Raw genomic sequence first — 19,581 nt, forward strand, 5'->3', positions numbered from 1 at the left:
TCCATAACCAGAGAAGTGGAGCTCTTTCTGATTAGATTTAAAAGTAAGCTCACCCAAACTAGAAGTGTTGGACAAAATCTTAAAAGTAGAAACAAAAATAAGAAGAGAAAATGTAGAACAAAGTAAAGGATGGTGTTAGTTTCCTTTAGTAAAAATGGCTTAATTAGTGAGACCAGATTGGATTAGAAATATAATTGGGAAACTCAACCTAACCTAAAAGTAACCTTAAAATTTTAAATAAAATATGCTTATAGTATTCTTATTTTACTGTGTTCTAAATAGAATCCAAAAGGATGAGATTTTCTCAAGGCCTAGAATATGAGAGATCTTCAGAAAGTTCATAGAAAATGCATATTATGAATGGAGTTTTACAAAAATTGCACCAAAATAAACTTATCTTTTAATTCCATCTGTCCATGAACTTTTTGAGGTACCCTGGTAAATGGAGCTCCATTTATAAGCAAAGATAAAATCTGGCCTAAAATTAAGGGGAGAAAATTGGTTCCTTCAAAGGGACCCAAGGTGAAACCCACAAAGCCGGGTACAAAGTGAACATCACATGGCCCATAATCCAAGGGATTATTATTGGAGAGATGCAGGCTTCTAACTCAATTCTTTCCTATAGTCCCTCCCCTTAACAATTCTGAAATAATGTGCTTCTGAAATTCTAACAAGGGATTACCATATGACACTATCCAAATCTTGACCATGGACCTGTTTCACGAGTAGTACTCTTAGAAACAAACTACTAACAGCTCCCCACCATAATTCTAATTCGATATATCTGGGGCAGGGCTTGGCATCTCTAGGTTTTTAAAGCTCCATAGTGAATCTGATATATACATATGGCTGAAAACCAGCATATGAAACTTTTGCTGCAACTGGGTGTAACTTGCTGATATACGTCCATCTACTATCTCCTGCTCCAAAGGATAGCAATTGTGTAGACATGGTTTACTATTACATAGTTCGGAGACACATCCAAATGAGGACAGTACCATGTGTTGGTAGAGCCCTCACGTTATCTCTCAACTTTCATTTTTTCCTTTTCTTGTACGAGAAGATATTTCACCTCAACAAATAGTTGACTGAAATAAAAAATTCATTTCCTAAACCTCCTTTGCAGTGAGTCAGTAAACTTAGCCAAGATTAAGTTTTGCTTGATGGGATATAAGCAAAAGTAAAGTTTGGAACTTACTAGAGGTCTTTTAAGGGAAGGAACATACCCATTTTGTAATTTTTTTTTCCTTTCTTCTATTTTTCTAGCTGGAATACAAAGGGGAGAAAGCAATGACTTAGAGAGAGCAACCATTCTGGACCGTAAGGTAGTCTTGGAAAAGGGAAATGGATAGAGGAGCAGCAAGCTAGGAGAGAGGATCCCCCAAAGACTTTGTAAAAAGCAGAACCACAGCAATAATTTTGTTCTACTTATGTCTGTGCTTTTACAGAAGAAGAGATAAAATAGTATCTTCTTAAAGCTGCTGAAATTTGAGAATTTCTGCCACTTTAATAGTGAAATGCAGCTGGCGCCACGGTTCAATAGGCTAATCCTCCGCCTGCGGCGCTGGTACCCCAGGTTCTAGTCCCGGTCAGCGCTGGATTCTGTCCCAGTTGCCCCTCTTCCAGGCCAGCTCTCTGCTGTGGTCTGGGAGTGCAGTGGAGGATGGCCCAAGTCCTTGGGCCCTGCACCTGCATGGGAGACCAGGAGAAGCACCTGGCTCCTGCCTTCCGATCAGCGTGATGCGCTGGCCACAGCGCGCCGGCCGCAGCGTGCCGGCCAAGGCGGCCATTGGAGGGTAAACCAACGGCAAAAGGAAGACCTTTCTCTCTGTCTCTCTCTCACTGTCCACTCTGCCTGTCAAAAAAAAAAAACAAAACTAGTGAAATACTATATTAATACTTTATATTGCTAACAAATATTATCCATCTGTGACTTTTAAATATCTAAATCAAGAAGAAATCAACAGGATTGAATCCAAAAAATTACGAAAAATCAGCCAAACGAGGAGCTGGTTTTTTGAAAATTAAACAAAATTGACACCCCATAGGCCCAACTAACTAAAAAAGAAAAGACCCAAATCAATAAAATCAGAGATGAAAAAGGAAACATAACAACAACACTACAGAAATAAAAAGAATCATCAGAAATTACTACAAGGATTTGTATGCCAGCAAACAGGAAAATCTATCAGAAATGGATAGATTCCTGGACACATGCAACCTACCTAAATTGAACCAGGAAGACATAGAAAACCTAAACAGACCCATAACTGAGACAGAAATTGAAACAGTAATAAAGGCCCTCCCAACAAAGAAAAGCCCAGGACCAGATGGATTCACTGCTGAATTCTACCAGACATTTAAAGAACTAACTCCAATTCTTCTCAAACTATTCAGAACAATCGAAAAAGAGGGAATCCTCCCAAATTCTTTCTATGAAGCCAGCATCACCTTAATTCCTAAGCCGGAAAAAGATGCAGCATTGAAAGAGAATTACAGACCAATATCCCTGATGAACATAGATGCAAAAATCCTCAATAAAATTCTGGCCAATAGAATGCAGCAACACATCAGAAAGATCATCCACCCAGACCAAGTGGGATTTATCCCTGGTATGCAGGGATGGTTCAATGTGCACAAATCAATCAATGTGATACACCACATTAACAGACTGCAGAAGAAAAACCATATGATTATCTCAATAGACGCAGAGAAAGCATTTGATAAAATACAACACCTTTCATGATGAAAACTCTAAGCAAACTGGGTATGGAAGGAACATTCCTCAATATAATCAAAGCAATTTATGAAAAACGCACAGCCAACATCCTATTGAATGGGGAAAAGCTGGAAGCATTTCCATTGAAATCTGGTACCAGACAAGGATGCCCACTCTCACCACTGCTATTCAATATAGTTCTCGAAGTTTTAGCCAGAGATATTAGGCAAGAAAAAGTAATTAAAGGGATACAAATTGGGAAGGAAGAACTCAAACTATCCCTCTTTGTAGATGATATGATTCTTTATTTAGGGGATCCAAAGAACTCTAAGAGACTATTGGAACTCATAGAAGAGTTTGGCAAAGTAGCAGAATATAAAATCAATGCACAAAAATCAACAGCTTTTGTTTACACAGGCAATGCCATGGCTGAGGAAGATCTTCTAAGATCAATCCCATTCACAATAGCTACAAAAACAATCAAATACCTTACAGGAATAAACTTAACCAAGTACGTTAAAGATCTCTATGATGAAAATTACAAAACCTTAAAGAAAGAAATAGAAGAGGATACCAAAAAAATGGAAAAATCTTCCATGCTCATGGATTGGAAGAATCAATATCATCAAAATGTCCATTCTCCCGAAAGCAATTTACAGATTCAATGCAATACCAATCAAAATACCAAAGACCTTTTTCTCATATCTGGAAAAAATGATGCTGAAATTCATATGGAGGCACAGGAGACCTCAAATAGCTAAAGCAATCTTTTACCACAAAAACAAAGCTGGAGGCATCACAATACCAGATTTCAGGACATACTACAGGGCAGTTGTAATCAAAACAGCATGGTACTGGTATAGAAACAGATGGATAGACCAATGGAATGGAATAGAAACACCAGAAATCAATCCAAACATCAACAGCCAACTTATATTTGATCAAGGATCTAAAACCAATTCCTGGAGCAAGGACAGTCTATTCAATGAATGGTGCTGGGAAAATTGGATTTCCACATGCAGAAGCATGAAGCAAGACCCCTACCTTACACCTTACACAAAAATCCACTCAACATGGATTAAAGACTTAAATCTAAAACCTGACACCATCAAATTATTAGAGAGCATTGGAGAAACCCTGCAAGATATAGGTACTGGCAAAGACTTCCTAGAAAAGACCCTGGAGGTGCAGGCAGTCAAAGCCAAAATTAACAATTGGGATTGAATCAAATTGAGAAGTTTCTGTACTGCAAAAGAAACAGTCAGGAGAGTGAAGAGGCAACCGACAGAATGAGAAAAAAATATTTTCAAACTACTCAACTGATAAAAGGTTGATAACCAGAATCTACAAAGAAATCAAGAAACTCCACAACATCAAACAAATAACCCACTCAAGATATGGGCCAAGGACCTCAATAGACATTTTTCAAAAGAGGAAATCCCAATGGCAAACAGACACATGAAAAAATGTTCAAGATCACTAGCAATCAAGGAAATGCAAATCAAAACCACAATGAGATTTCACCTCACCCCAGGTAGAATGGCTCACATTCAGAAATCTACCAAGGCTGGCACTGCGGCTCACTAGGCTAATCCTCCGCCTTGTGGCGCCGGCACACCGGGTTCTAGTCCCGGTCGGGGCGCCGGATTCTGTCCCGGTTGCCCCTCTTCCAGGCCAGCTCTCTGCTGTGGCCAGGGAGTGCAGTGGAGGATGGCCCAGGTGCTTGGGCCCTGCACCCCATGGGAGACCAGGAAAAGCACCTGGCTCCTGGCTCCTGCCATCGGATCAGCGCGGTGCGCCTGCCACAGCATGCCGGCCGCGGCGGCCATTGGAGGGTGAACCAACGGCAAAAGGATGACCTTTCTCTCTGTCTCTCTCTCTCACTGTCCACTCTGCCTGTCAAAAAAAAAAAAATCTACCAACAATAGATGCTGGAGAGGATGTGGGGAAAAGGGACACTAACCCACTGTTGGTGAGAATGCAAACAGGTTACGCCACTATGGAAGTCAGTCTGGAGATTCCTCAGAAACCTGAATATAACCCTACCATTCAACCCAGCCATCCCACTCCTTACAATTTACCCAAAGGAAATTAAATTGGCCAACAAACAAGCTGTCTGCACCTTAATGTTTATTGCAGCTCAATTCACAATAGCTAAGACCTGGAACCAACCCAAATGCCCATCAACAGTAGACTGGATAAAGAAATTATGGGACATGTACTCTATAGAATACTACACAGCAGTCAAAAACAACAAAACTCGGTCATTTGCAACAAAATGGAGGAATTTGGAAAACATTATGCTGAGTGAATTAAGCCAGTCCCAAAGAGACAAATATCATATGTTCTCCCTGATTGGTGACAACTAACTGAGCACCAAAGGGGAAACCTGCTGAAGTAAAGTGGACACTATGAGAAACAGTGACTTGATCAGCTCTTGTGCTGACTGTTGATGTAAATGTAATACTTTATCCATTTTAGTATTTTGTTTTGTTCTAGTACTATTGGTTGAACTCTGTAATTAACACACAATTATTCTTAGGTGTTTAAATTTTAACTGAAAAGTGATCCCTGTTAAATATAAGAGTGGGAATAAGAGAGGGGGGAGATGTACAATTTGGGACATGCTCAATCGGACTTGCCCCAAATGGTGGAGTTAGAAACGTGCCAGGGGATTCCAATACAATCCCATCAAGGTGGCATGTACCAATGCCATCTTACTAGTCCAAGTGATCAATTTCAGTTCACAATTGATCACACTGATAGGTCTAAGAGTCAAAGGGATCACATAAACAAGCCTAGTGTCTGCTAATACTAACTGATAGAATCAAAAAGGGAAAGAACGATCCATCATGGGAAGCGAGATACACAGCAGACTCATAGAATGGCAGATGTCCTAAATAGCACTCTGGCCTCAGAATCAGCCCTTAAGGCATTCGGATCTGGCTGAAGAGCCCATGAGAGTAGTTTAGGCATGGAAAGCCAAGACACTCTGGAAAATAAAAAAGAAAGACTTAAATTAAAGATCTCTGTGAGTGAGATCCCAGTGGAAAGATTGGGGCCATCAAAGAAGGAGGTACCTTTCTCTGAAGGGCGGAGAGAACTTCCACTTTGACTATGACCCTGTCTAACTAAGATTGGAGTTGGCAAACTCAAAAGGCTTCCCTAGCCTTGGCAACTCATGACTGGAGCTTAGGGAGATTATTGACGCCATATACAAGAGTGTCAAATCGTTAAGTCAACAACAGGAGTCACTATGTACTTACTCCTCATGTGGGATCTCTGTCCTTAATGTGTTGTCCAATGTGAAGTAATGCTATAACTAGTACTGAAACAGTATTTTACACTTTGTGTTTCTGTGTGGGTGCAAACTGATGAAATCTTTACTTAATATATACTAAATCGATCTTCTGTATATAAAGAGAATTGAAAATGAATCTTGATGTGAATGGAATAGGAGAGGGAGCGGGAGATGGGAGAGGTGAGAGTGGGAGGGAAATTATGGGGGGGAGCCATTGTAATCCATAGACTGTACTTTGGAAATTTATATTTACCTAATAAAAAAGAGAGAGCGAAAAAAAAAAAAGGAAAAGTGATTAGGGACAGAGAGGCTAATTAGGAAGTTAGAAAATTTGAGAAATTATTTTTAAAATTGCTATTGGATATAGCAACACTAATATAAAGGAATGGGTATAAGTAAGACATAGTCTCAAGGAAATTTAACATAGAAATTGGGAGCCATGAAAGACTAAGAAGTTAAGATGAACCAGAACTTGGGAAGATTTTAGCAAGAGGATCTAAAAGAGTAATTGTGCAGGGGCTGGTGCTTTGGCACAGTGGGTTGAAGCCCTGGCCTGAAGCACAGGCATCCCATACAGGCACCAGTTTAGTCCCAGCTATTCCTCTTCCAATCCAGCTCTCTGCTATGGCCTGGGAAAGCAGTAGAAGATGCCCAAGTCCTTCAGCCCCTGTGCCCATGTGGAAGACCTGGAAGAAGCTCCTGACTCCTGGTTTCTGATCGGTGCAGCTCTGGCCATCACAGCCATCTGGGGAGTGAACCAGTGGATGGAAGACCTCTCTCTCTCTGTCTCTACCTTTCTCTGTAACTGTCTTTCAAATAAATAAAATAAATCTTTTAAAAAACCCTGGTCTTAAAAATAAGAGTAATTGTTCATTAGCAGTAAAACCATTTTGTCATAATAATGGTAAGAGTGGTGATAATGAGTTTGTTTATTTTTTGTAAGATTTATTTATTTATTTAAAGTCAGAGTTACAGAGACAAAGGAGATTTACAGAGAGAGAGAGAGAGATAGAGAGAATCTTCCATCTGTTGGTTTGCTCCCCAGATGGCTGCTACACAGGGCTGGGCCAGGCTAAAGACAGGAACCAGGAGCTTCATCTGAGTCTCCCACTTGGGTTGCAGGAGCCCAAAGACTTGGGCCATCTTCTGCTTCTTTCCCAGGCCATTAACAGGGAGCTGGATCAAAAGTGGAGCAGCTGGGACATGAACCAGCATCCATATGGGATGGCAGCATCACAGGTGGCAGCTTTACTCACTATGCCATGACTGTGGCCCAAGCTTATTGTTCAAATATATTAAGTTCAATGTGATATTGGAATGACAAGTTATAAACTTCCTACAAATAGTTGGAGATATAGGACTGGATAAGTGTATTAGAAAGGGAATTCTTTTATAATAATCTAGGTCTATATAATCTATATCTGGCCATCCATTGTGATATCATGATACAAAATTTCCAGGTCCAATGTCATTCTCCCATGTGAGTGCATACTTTGGAGCAGGCTCTGGACATGTGTGAGGAGTGGAGGAGAAACCAGATTTGAAATGTGAGTCGCTCAAAGCTAGTCTATGGGAAATTCTTCTAAACATCAGCTGTGTAAAAAGCTATTCAAGTCTTGCCATGAGTTAAATGACATTTTAAGAACTGTAAAATATATTTTTGAAGACTTGGAATAAGAATCAAAGTGCAAATGAAATGCAAACATTTTATTCAATAGATTTTGAATATACCATTTTAACCATAATTGGGGCAGCCTTTTGGAAAGTTTTAGTTCAACACGTGAGAAATTACAACTTCTGATTTGAATTTACATGTAGGAATCTTCTTTTGTCAACTTTAAATATATTTATTAGAGAACTGAGAGAAATGTAGAATATAATGGAATTTGAAGGAAGCAAATACAAATGAGCAATGAAATCAATAGAAGTTATTCTGACATCAAGAAATAAATTATAACCCCCTAAATTTAAATCATCACAAAAGTGGTAATCCAGTAATAAGGAGAAATACATTTTAAATAGAAGCAATGATTAGAATTCTAAATTTCTCAATAATCCAATTAGTAGAGAGGAGTAAAGCATATCACTACATTGAAAAATAGATTTAAATTTCTTTTCTTTTTTTCTGCTAATTAAGACCCTGGGAAGGAGGCCACAGTAGTAACTCAAGTAACTCGATGCCAGCAGCCCATGTGCCAGATCCGAGTTGGGTTCCTTGCTCCTAGCTCTGGCTTCAGCCCAGCCCTGTTCAGCTCAGCTCCTGTTTGCGTTTGGGGAGTCCACCAACATGGGCTATCTCTTTCTGTCTTTTTCTATATCTCTGTATCTCTGTCTCTGTCTCTGTCTCTCTCTCTTTCCCCCACAGATAGATAGATCATAGATAAATGACAGATAGGTATAGAGATAATCTGTCAAATATTTATATTACACTTTTACACAAAAGAATTGCATGTATCAATTAAGGCAGCATGAAAAGCATAATATACCTCTACAATCAGGGCACCAACACAAATTAGTTAATAATTGTCATCTATTCTAGAGTAAAGAAGAATTTGAATTGTTCCTTGCATCAGAGAACCTGAAAAGAATGTTAAATCTTGCAATTCATGTACAAAGATAACTTGCAAAAGGTTTTCTGACATTTCACATCAATCTTAAAACGCACATGATGTTACCAGCAATAAGTTGTAAGGCTGAGACTTCTCTAAACCATCAATAATAAAAACATTTCTATTAACCAACCTGGGGAAAAGATTGAGTAATCCTTCTTTTTCCTTTGGAAAACAATATTGCAGTCTTGTTGTATCTGAAAAGCTGATTAAAGCATAAAGCCCCCAAAAGAAGGATAAAATGTATTATATGTATAGATTAAACAGTTCACATTTATAATTTATCAGATTTGTTAGCATTTTAATAAGTATAATTTGTTGCTGCTTCTTTAATTCTTTTACACAAGGATACTTCAGAAAGTTCATGGGAAAAGCAAAATTAAAAGATAAGATTATTTTGATGCAAAAAAATCTTGAAATCTGTGTATAGTGTTTTCAAAATATGCATTTTCCTTGAGCACTTTGAAGACCCCTCACATCTTTAGTTCTGCGAATTCTGTATACTCACTTTTGCATCTAGTTTTGTATCACAATTTAGCTTCAGGCTTCACAAAATTTTTATACGTGGTTGTTGTTGGACAGAAAAAGGATACCAGATAGAAGGTGATGGCTGTGGTCTGGGTGGTTTGGAACAGGGTGGTGGTTAAGAAAGTGGAGAGAAGTCAACTTTAGATATTTCTCAGAGCATACCTGACAGGACTTGCTGAAGAACTTGGTAAGAAATTGGAGAGAGAAAGGGAGAAATCAAGGATGCCTCCCAGTATGGATTTTGAATGCCTGGGTAGTTACTATCACCATCGCCTGGAAGACTGGAGCAGGCAAGCTCCTTCACTTTGAGTGTTTAAGTCTGTCATGTGTTTCCACACTAGATTCCACACTCTTCGTGCTGCCTATTACATTGCAGTCGTTCCTCGGGCTCCATAGGGATTGGTTCTAAGACGTTACCCTCCTCCCATAGATACCAGCATGACAAACACTCAAGTCCCTTATGTCAGATGACATGGTATTTGCATGTAATCCATGCACATCCTCTTATATACTTGAAATTATCTCTAGGTTACTTATTATATTAGTAGAATGGAAATGCTATGTAAATACTTGCTGTAATGTATTGTTTAGGAGATAATGACAACACAAAAAATCTGTACATATTCAGTACAGACCAAATCTTTTATTCAATTCAATTATTTTTCCATCCACAGTTAGTTTTTTTTTTTTAAGATTTATTTGAAAGTCAGAGTTCCTGAGGGAGAGAGAGGGAAAGAGAGAGAGAGATGTTCCATTAGCTGACTCACTCCCCATATGGCCACAATGGCCAGGGCTGGGCCAGGCCAAAACCAGGAGCCAGGAGCTTCATTTAGGTCTCCCATATGGGTGGCAGGGACCCAAATACTTGGGCTATCATCTGCCTCTTTTCCCAGGCCTTTAGCAGGCAGTTGGATTGAAAGTGGAGCAGCTGGAACATGGTATCACACTCATATGGAATGGTGGCATCCTGGTCAGCAGCTTTACCTACCATGCCACAATGCCAACCCTCCCCCCACACACACACACCATAGTTCTTTAAATCCACAGATGTGGAATCAGAGATACAGAGATCCTACCATGTATTTTGTAATCCCACCAAGTCAAAGAAGGCTAGAGGCCGGTACTGTGGCATAGCGGGTAAAGCTGCCACCTGCAGTGCCTGCATCCCATATGGGAGCTGGTTCAAGTCCCAGCTGGCTCCACTTCCGATCAAGCTCTCTGCTATGGCCTGGGAAAACAGTAGAGGATGGCCCAAGTCCTTGGGCTCTTTCACCCTCTTGGGAGACCCAGAAGAAGCTCCTGGCTCCTGGCTTCGGATCAGGGCAGCTCCAGCCATGGTGGCCAATTGTGGAGTGAACCAGTGGATGGAAGACCTCTGTCTGCTTCTTCTCTCTCTGTGTAACTCTTTCAAATAAATTAATTAAAAAAAGAGAAAGGGCTAAAACTGACTGCTTTTTGCCCTCATGAGCATAAGATTTCTATTCATTTTAACTTGCTTACGTTTTAAAGGCACAGAGAGAAAAAGAGAGAGACAGATATTTACCATGGGTTGCTTTGCTCCCCAAATGCCTGCAGCAGCTGGGGCTGGGGTTAGGCCAGGCCTAATCCAGGAGCCAGGTACCCAATCCAGATCCCCTATGTAACAGCCAGATCTCAAGAACTTGAGCCACATACTTCCTCCCAGGGTGCACATTAACCAAAAACTACAATCAGGAGTGGAGCTGGGCCTGATACAGGATACATGCATCCCAAACAACTTCCTAATGACCTAGACAAACATCTGACCTTATTCAACTGAATTTAACCTGTGTTACACCAACTATATGCAAGATGCTCTAAGAAAAATATTCAAATCCTTAAATCAAACACTTAACTACAAAAACAAAATATAAGTGAAAAGAGCCCAGATTTGGAATGAGGTAAACCGGAGTTGGCACCCGTTATGTCACCTGCTAATCATGAGGTCTTGGACAAGTAGCAGTAACCTACCAGAGCCTCTTGTTACAAATCGTCAAGAGAGAGGAGAGTGGAGGAAGAGAATGATCATCCTTCCCCCATAGAACTATCACAAAGTAAAAATAAAACAATGTCGGCAAAATCTTACTACAGTGCCCTGCATATGTTAGCACTCAGTAATAGGTATTAAGTACTTACATTTGATTTCCTTGCCAATACAGACAAAAATCTACACACAGATATTATAAAATCAGTGGATTAGATAATGTTAAGAAAGAGAAGGTATGTTCCAACATTAAAAATGTATCTGAAATAATTTCAGGAGAAGATAATGAGTTTCTACCTTCTTCCAATCCTAAAGAGAGGTGGGGTGACTAATGGGCATCATGAGCAAAAATAGAGTGAATTCACCGAGTTCTTTACCGCACTGTTTAACCTCTGCTTTCTCAGTCATATGCACAGCAGGGAAAGGATGTGCTAAAACAATTCATGTGTCATGAACGAAGCAGCCCCAGATTTTAGCTCAAAATTCACACTAGGAAAGCCACCCGTTGGAAGTAAAGTAATAAGGCCAAATTTATTTTTTTAATTGAGTCTTGAGTTACAGGCAACCCTTTAATTACATTAATCAAGCAGGCTTCCTCTCAGCAAAAATGGAGGAAATACATTGTTCTAACTTTTGCTACATAGATTTTTTTAAATTGCTGGATATTATTTGAATATATGGAAAACAAATCTTTTCATTTCTTTTTTCTGTTTTTCAATATATATAGCAAAAGACAAACATACACTTCTAAATAATGACTTACTCTAAAAGATTATAAACCACATTTTAAATGTAAAACATTCACATTTCATTACTTAAATGTTAACATTCCTTAACTAAATGTCATTCCGTTGTTAGACTTTAACACACAATTTTTATGTACATTGTTCTGATTTTTTAATATTTGATATACAAGGATGTTTCAAAAAGTTTGTGGAAAGGAAATTAAAAGATAAGTTTATTTTTGTGCAAAAAAATGAAATCCATGCATAGTGTTTATCAATCCATATTTCCCATAAACTTTTTGAAGACCCCTTGTATACACGGATTTCAAAAATTTTTGCACCAAAATAAACATCTTTACATTCCATTTTCCCATGAGCTTTTTGAAACCCTCTTGTTTGTGCTCAAGAAAATTGACTCTACCAATCAGATGATTTTTCAATCAGTGTTTCATTTGTCCCACTGAACAGGTGAGACATCTAAAAGCTTTTGGGAGATTAAATTATTTGCCCAGAGATCTTGTAATTATATATCAAAGCAAGGACTGAGTCCAAACCTGTTTCTCTTTAACTATTCACCAATAATATGTGCATCTTTTATTCTCAAATGCTGTCCTTGAGCATTCTCTGTTCTTCCGCTCATGCTGCTTCCTCTGTCTGTCTGTCTACAGGAGATTTTCTTTCCCAAACCAACTCCATATTCATGCCAACTCCTCTTTATCCTTCAAGATTCAACTTAGGCACCATCTGCCATTTGTTTGCCCTGAATCTGTTCCTCTCTTTCCCATCAGAATGAATGCATTGTCCCTTCTCTATATTTCTGGGACACCCTGCATATACTAATTATTTCACTCTGAAAATTATTTCATATGCCATCCCTACCAAGCCCCCTGCCCATACCACTAGATTGCGACCTTCAAATTCAGGGACTATGCGTTGTGCTTCTCTGAATCCCCACGACCTGGGACATGCTCAGTAAAGGTTCCTTGAAAATGATGGCATAAATAAGAGCTTTAAAATTATAGTGTTCCTTGTCTGCTGAAGAAATTATGACAGCTTTAAGGAATTGCTGCATGTTTAGCTTAGCTTTTAAAGATACTTAGGTTATATAGAGGAAGAAAGAGAGGGAATGTAAAAATTTTAACTAAGTGATTTGGAATAAGCCTTGAACTAAAATTTCTAAATTATAACATCATTACAAGAAATGTAATGAACCTTCATTTGTATTTGTGTCACTGGCTGTCATACTTTGAGAAGGCAATAAAGTGATTAATATTTTAAATTGAAAACCCTAAGGATACACACTAAGAATTTTACATTATCTGGCCTTTAAAAATGATTATTGTTGTGTAATTTACCCTTTGTCCAAACAAGTACCAACAAACCTGCATCCTTCTAATCACTGTAAGCAAGCAGCCTAGCAACAGCTCATTTGACCAAACATTTCACAAATTTGTTTGAGCCAGATGGTGTTTCACAGATAACTAAGATCAGTCTTGGTTAGTGATGAAGTAGAGTAACCAGTCCTTCAGTAGCACTCCCAAGGTATGCTGGCACATCAGCCCTCTTACACTAGGAAGTGCTAAAGAGCCAAGGCTGATCTCCTTGGGAAAACGATGTTATCAGCCCTGAGCTTATTCACTCCCTCAGAGCTCAGGACCCATGTAAGAAAAACATGCAAATATTGTTGGCGTCTTAGTATGAAAACAGAGTTAGATAATACCATAAATTCAACAAAATTGAAAGAAAATATGACAGTTTGGGAGAAAGTGAAGTAGTGTGAGTTTCCATTTCCAAATGCACACCTATATTCTGCAGACCTATATTTTAAATACATCATCCATTTGCCACTTTCTTCTTGCATAAATTAATCTCTAGCCTTTTGAAAGGGTAGCAGCATTTCATTGCTATCCCTGTGTATATATTGTTAGTAATGTCTGTCAAGAGCTTTGGGAAGAAAGAACTATATAAATGTCTATATTTATTAATATTTGGATTTTTATATTCAGCTATTAAATGTGTTTCCATAATCTATCACCAGAGATCTATTTGTACCCTTCTAACTATATACATTTTAAGTAAAAACATCCAATGGCTAACAACAGTATTGTTTCTTTGATTGTAAAGTAATGTTTAACAAAAATTAACAATTATACTGAAGTTTTTCAAGACCCCAAGTTTATTTTGACATGTTTTAATATTCAAAGCTATTTTAATGCCACTTATTCTTCTGGCTTTCAAAAAATATTATTATGGGTGGCTGGTAATGACGTCTGCCTATACACACCACCATGCCCATCCCTTCCTTGTTCTTCTCTTTGTCTGATGATCTGTAACTGGCAAATTATTATTCAGTTGTCAGCTAAATAAGAAGCAACTAATTCAAGCCTTGTACTGTAGCCCAATTGTAGCCATTTTCACACAATATTATCACTGATCTTACACATATTTGTATCCCCTGCCTTCTAACTCTACCTCCAGACTGTAATGCATGCATGTGAGAGCAGAAATTCTGTCTATAATGTGCCTAAGCACACAATATGAATGTAGATCAATTGGGCTGAAATGAAATCCAAATCTTGCACAAAAAAAAACAACAGCATTAAAGTACAGCATAAAGCATACTAACAGAGAGGCATAGCAAATTGAGCAAAAAAATTTTTTTTTTACTTTTTCCTTAAATAGTATTTCAACTTCATTTTCTTTGAAATACTCAAAGCATGTTTTAAAAGGAAAGGATAAAACATTTGGATTGACCTACAAATGATTCTCAAATCCTCACTTAGATTAAAAACCAAGATAGATCTGAAGGCCTCTTATCATATGCCCTATCCACTAACACATTTTTAAAGAATCACCCAAATTCCTGTGTTTGGCATTGATTCATAAGAAAAAGAATATATTGAAATACATTATTAGCAGGACCACATAAAGGAGTCTATGAAATGCAGGGCTATGCTCTCTCTGACTCAAGCCAGCAACATCCCTTCACTTTTATGAGCCTAAATTTCACTCCAGTTTTAATAATAATAACAGCAGTAAATACAATAATAAAATTGTGTTTATGTAAGAGTTCCATCTTATTAAAAATGCGTTGAGACTCTTGGTGCTTTGTAAGATCCAATTTATGCTCTCTTTGGTGATTTAAAGGAGATAACTTCATGTGATTCATTGCCACCCAGTTCTGAATTTTAATAATATAATGACTCATGATTTTTACATTTCTGAAAGAACTAGCTTGGTTAAAACCAATGCAGTTGATTTTACTAGGGTCATCTGAACTATAGTTCCCAGAATATTCGTGAAAAGGACGTGTTTTATGTGTCCTAAACGGCTGTCATCTATCATGACTGGCGCTAGGTCGGCAGATTATGAGTTTACAGTGTCAGCCCAGTGAATTAAAGCTTTGTTGTAAACCAGCCTGCTAGGCAATTATTTCCAGTTCATATCCTATAAATCATTACTTGTCACATGACCATCAGAAATTTCCATCTAGATTGCTAAGCATCCATGTTCTGTCTTAATTGGGCTGCCTGATTCTGCACCTAGAACAGTGTGGCATGACTTGTACCAATAGCTTAGAAAATAAATGTCACTGTCACTAGAACCTATTTAAGGAATACTCTGTGTTCTAACTATTTTTTTCTTGTTGGGCTGTTTGCTATGTATTTCGAAATAATAGGAAATGAATTTAAATAGAAACACTTCTCAGTGTCTTATCTCTGCAAACAAAAAACATAATTTACAATAAATTAGCACAGCAGTTGTTAGTGTAGCTCATCTTTATTTTGCAATTCTCACACCTAAGCTCACAAGATGACACTTTTTCTGATAAGGTAATCTTTATAAGGTAGTTCTGTAGGTGATTAAATCTGACAGATGCTAGTGAGATGGTGAAGCGCAGAGATAAAACAGCAAATGCTTTAAAAAAAATCTTGCTAAAATAATAAAATGTCTTTGATGTATCCATAGAAATCTGGATCTGGTAAAAGAGTAAATCAGTTTACAATGTTGCATTTCTGAGTCTAAAACCAAGTTATTCACCAATAAGTAGATACATAAGCCAATTATAACAAAACAAAATGTAATGAAACATAATTTTTAGAACAATTGGTATAATAATATCTTCTCAGCCTTTTCATAGTATTTACATATAATTACTGAGTAGAATGAGAATGAAATACAAATAAAAGCTGAAGAAACAGAATGTGTCTCTTCACAACATTTAGATAATCTGCTCTTCAAAACATGCCTTGAACACCAAATCCTTCAAGGTACAAACATCTTCTCCTGGGGCAGTGATGACAATCAGGTGGCTGATGTTTCCAATAATATCAGCAATCTGAAATATATTGAGGCTTAATTGTAGACTGTATAATTAGACTAACTCAATTAATGCTAGGGCTTAGGTTTACAATGTACTTTTATTATATGAATGTTTTAGGCTCTGGTTTCTCATTTCTAGCAGAAGAATTTTGAAACAGTAGCTCATTGTCCTTGCTTGTTTTTGATTTCTTATATGATATTAGTTTTGCTGGAGTCAAATGACATTACAATCTGTTGAAGCGCTATTTTGCAGAAAGTGCTGTTTTCTGATTTTCTTATCTAAATATTGGTTGTCTAATGTACAGAGTTCATTTATAAATACCAGAAAGTTCCCTGAATCGAGTAAATTAACATGCTGGGCTGGATTCACTGACTTCATTAGCAGCCCCTCATACCAAGTCTGTGTTCATACAAGTGTGAAAACCAGAACGACCCTTCAAGGGTTTTCCTGGCCTGAATAATTCCCTCATCAGGGCACAAGCTACCCTCATCCTGGTATTTCACTCTTACAGCCCCAGTCTATTCATTTTCTATAACTCCATCTAGCATGGACACCCCTTGGAAGATTCTAACCATTAACAGAAGATAAACATGAAAAAGTACAGGAGCAGGAAGGGAGACACAGATGAGTAGCAGCCTAAGTTATAGGTCCTATAAGGGGATAGGAGAGATATGTGGAAAATAAAATTGTTAACATTTGGTACACTGAACATTGACAGAATACATTACACCAAGAGAAATACTGTGATATAGTGACTTATTGACCAGATATAACCACGCAATCATTTCCTCACATTTAATTATTCAATAAATATGTATTACTTTCCCACTGTTTATCAGCTGCCCGCTAGGCAGTGAACTGGGAACAAAACAGATCAAGTCCTTGTCCTCAGAGAGCTGTATTTAGCATTAGTGAAGATGGAAACATGTGACATGGAAAATCTTTGTAGAAAACCAAAACATTGCACTTTAACTCTTCATGTCAACTGCATACTTTCCACATTATGTCTTAATTTGATTTAATCCTCACCAAAACCCATGGTAGGGCCAGGGGTGGAAACAAGCATGGTCGTGTCCACCTTCCAGATGAGGAAACAGTGACCCTCACTGTGGGCTCATGGAGGAGCAGGCATCCTCTAAGCACTGCCATGATGCTTTTAGCGACAATGACAGTGTTTCAAACAGCAGATGATAAATCTTTTTTGGTGCTAGAGATTTAAAATAATTTTTGTGCAGTAGGATGGCATCCTGTTCCCACTCAAAGAAATGAGTGATTTGAACCAGAAACACGATCTGCAGGACCAAAGCAGCACTGTAGAGCCTGTAGGAGAGCCATCTCTCCTACAGGGTCTCTGGATCTCTTTGAGAAGCGAAGCTTGGTACAGTTGTGTAATTCCTTCTGTGAAACAGTTGGATCTGATCAGGAATTAGAGCCACAGAATGGACAATGAAACTCAGGCACTACAGAGCTAATATCTTATTCAACCAGGTTTGACTTTAAAATTATATCAGCCATGAAAATTATTTCACTGTCTTCTGTCGTGAGTAATCAGGCTATATTTAATTTTAATCATTAAAATGTAAAAATAATAAAAGCCACTAAAATAGTCTATAGTCAATTTTCTGATAAAGTAAATTTGTTTTTTCCTTCATTTGTGATTTAAATAGCCTGCAGAAAGTTTTTTGGAACTAAGTGTTAATTAAAAATATGGAAATGGATTTAAAGCACATTACAGCACACAAAGGAAGAGATTTGTTCACAAAACCATACCCATTTCTCAATGTTTTTTAACTGTCTAAGTTACTGGTTGTTTTTCCGCATGCCTGTTCCTAGAGAAAACTGTGCTTCTAATGAAAACAGTAATTACAATTACAACAAATAGGATAAATTACTGTTTGAGCAGGAACATGCAGTTTTAGTCACTGAAAGCAAACTGATGCTCCTTACAGTTCACACAAATGAACTAATGTGTCCTCAGATTTCTTTATAAATCCAGCATTTTTATGTCTTGCCATTTTTTAAAAAAATCAATTTCCATGCCTTACTTTTGTTGACTCATTTTGGAACAATACACTGTAATGCCACCCTGGTGCTATGGGTAAATTATCTGTCTGAATTTATCTGAGAACACAGGCTATCAGATCCTGTAATGTGCATATGCCATTTTATTATTCTGAATCTCTACTTCCTTACTTATAAACTGGAGATGAATATTTTAAGGAGCCATACAGAACCAGTAGGATTCCACTTGTACCAAAGTAAGGACTTTGCAATCAAATGGACCCAGGTTTGAGTTCTGATCAGGATCCATCATTATTTTTTTGTGTGACTTTAGCTTTGAGCTCTAGGTTCTTCCTTTAAAAACTAAGGTCAATAAAACTGCCCCTAACACTGTAGTGTAAATTAAAAGATCTAATATTCATCATGTACTTTCTAACTAGCCCAATGCATGATGGAGTAAGTTATCAATAAATGAGAGATTCTTTTTTTTTTTATCGTCACCATTTATTTCCCTGGATGGTGGCCAGCAATGCTTTTGGGGCTTCCCTATTACACAATTCCAATGGATACTTTCACACTCTATTGGGGTTGGGGGGTTCAAGGGTAACACATGGAAGGGAATGTGAATCTTGGCTTCTGGAGTTGAGCAATTTGGCAGCTTCCTTAAAGGTTTTTTTAAAAAAATATTATTATTTCCTTTAGGAGGTGGCTAGAGGGAGTGATATCCATGAGGAATTTTTAGAATTTTAAACTACATTCTGTCTACTAAACAACTGTCCATCTGTTTATATAGCAATTTAATTACCAGTCAAAAACAGCTATCAATGCAGTCAAATCAGTGAGAATCTGGTTGGTTGTTTGACCTGTGCTAATCAAACAAACACTCTAGGACCCGACTGACACCTAGGGAATACAGATATTGCACTGATGCAGCAACACAGCCACTAGGTTCACTTGCAAGTCATGTCATCCTTCAGGACAAAATTTTAAACTTAATTATAGCCGACCAAATTAGGAAGCCCCGAACAGTTTTAAATGAGTGGACACCCTAATGGAGTACTCAACATCTGATGAGTACCTCCTATGTATGAAGACCTGAGCTAAGGCCCTTAAAATGAATAAGCCCTGAGCCCTGCCTTCAAGCTGTGTCCAAAAATGGTAGGATGTCACTCATAGCAGGCTGTATAACTCAAGGTCAGTGTGGCAAGTACTATGCAAGAGAAATCAGCAAAATACTCTGTGAGCACAAGGAAGGGAGATCAGGAAAGACTTGACCATGGTGAAAGAGCTGGTCTGGGAGACCAGAGGGAACATTGCAGGTAAGAGTAGGGGAAGAAAGCACTCCTGGCACAGGGAGCAGCACAGGCAAGAT

General features: G+C 38.1%; 1 protein-coding gene and 1 long non-coding RNA gene across 4 annotated transcripts in view; one reads left to right on the forward strand and one right to left on the reverse strand.

Moving 5' to 3' along the window:
- CABCOCO1 (ciliary associated calcium binding coiled-coil 1) overlaps positions 1 to 19,581 on the forward strand; it is a 102,973-nt gene that overhangs the window by 66,975 nt on the left and 16,417 nt on the right. The window contains exon 6 of one of the 3 annotated variants that reach the window (XM_051823864.3): positions 6,636 to 6,862. The exons of the other annotated variants lie outside the window; for them this stretch is intronic. Within the exon in view, the coding sequence (XP_051679824.1) occupies positions 6,636 to 6,737 (102 nt within the window). The 3' untranslated portion in view covers positions 6,738 to 6,862. Of the gene's footprint in view, positions 1 to 6,635; positions 6,863 to 19,581 lie in introns of those variants that run through there. 3 annotated transcript variants of the gene reach the window in all.
- Positions 1 to 19,581, reverse strand: part of LOC149122000 (uncharacterized) — a 150,526-nt gene that overhangs the window by 35,619 nt on the left and 95,326 nt on the right. The window lies entirely within an intron of this gene.

The sequence above is a fragment of the Oryctolagus cuniculus genome, chromosome 15 (genome assembly GCF_051225735.1).
Source record: "Oryctolagus cuniculus isolate XC-2025 breed Fujian yellow rabbit chromosome 15, ASM5122573v1, whole genome shotgun sequence".
NCBI classification, from domain to species: Eukaryota; Metazoa; Chordata; class Mammalia; order Lagomorpha; family Leporidae; genus Oryctolagus; species Oryctolagus cuniculus.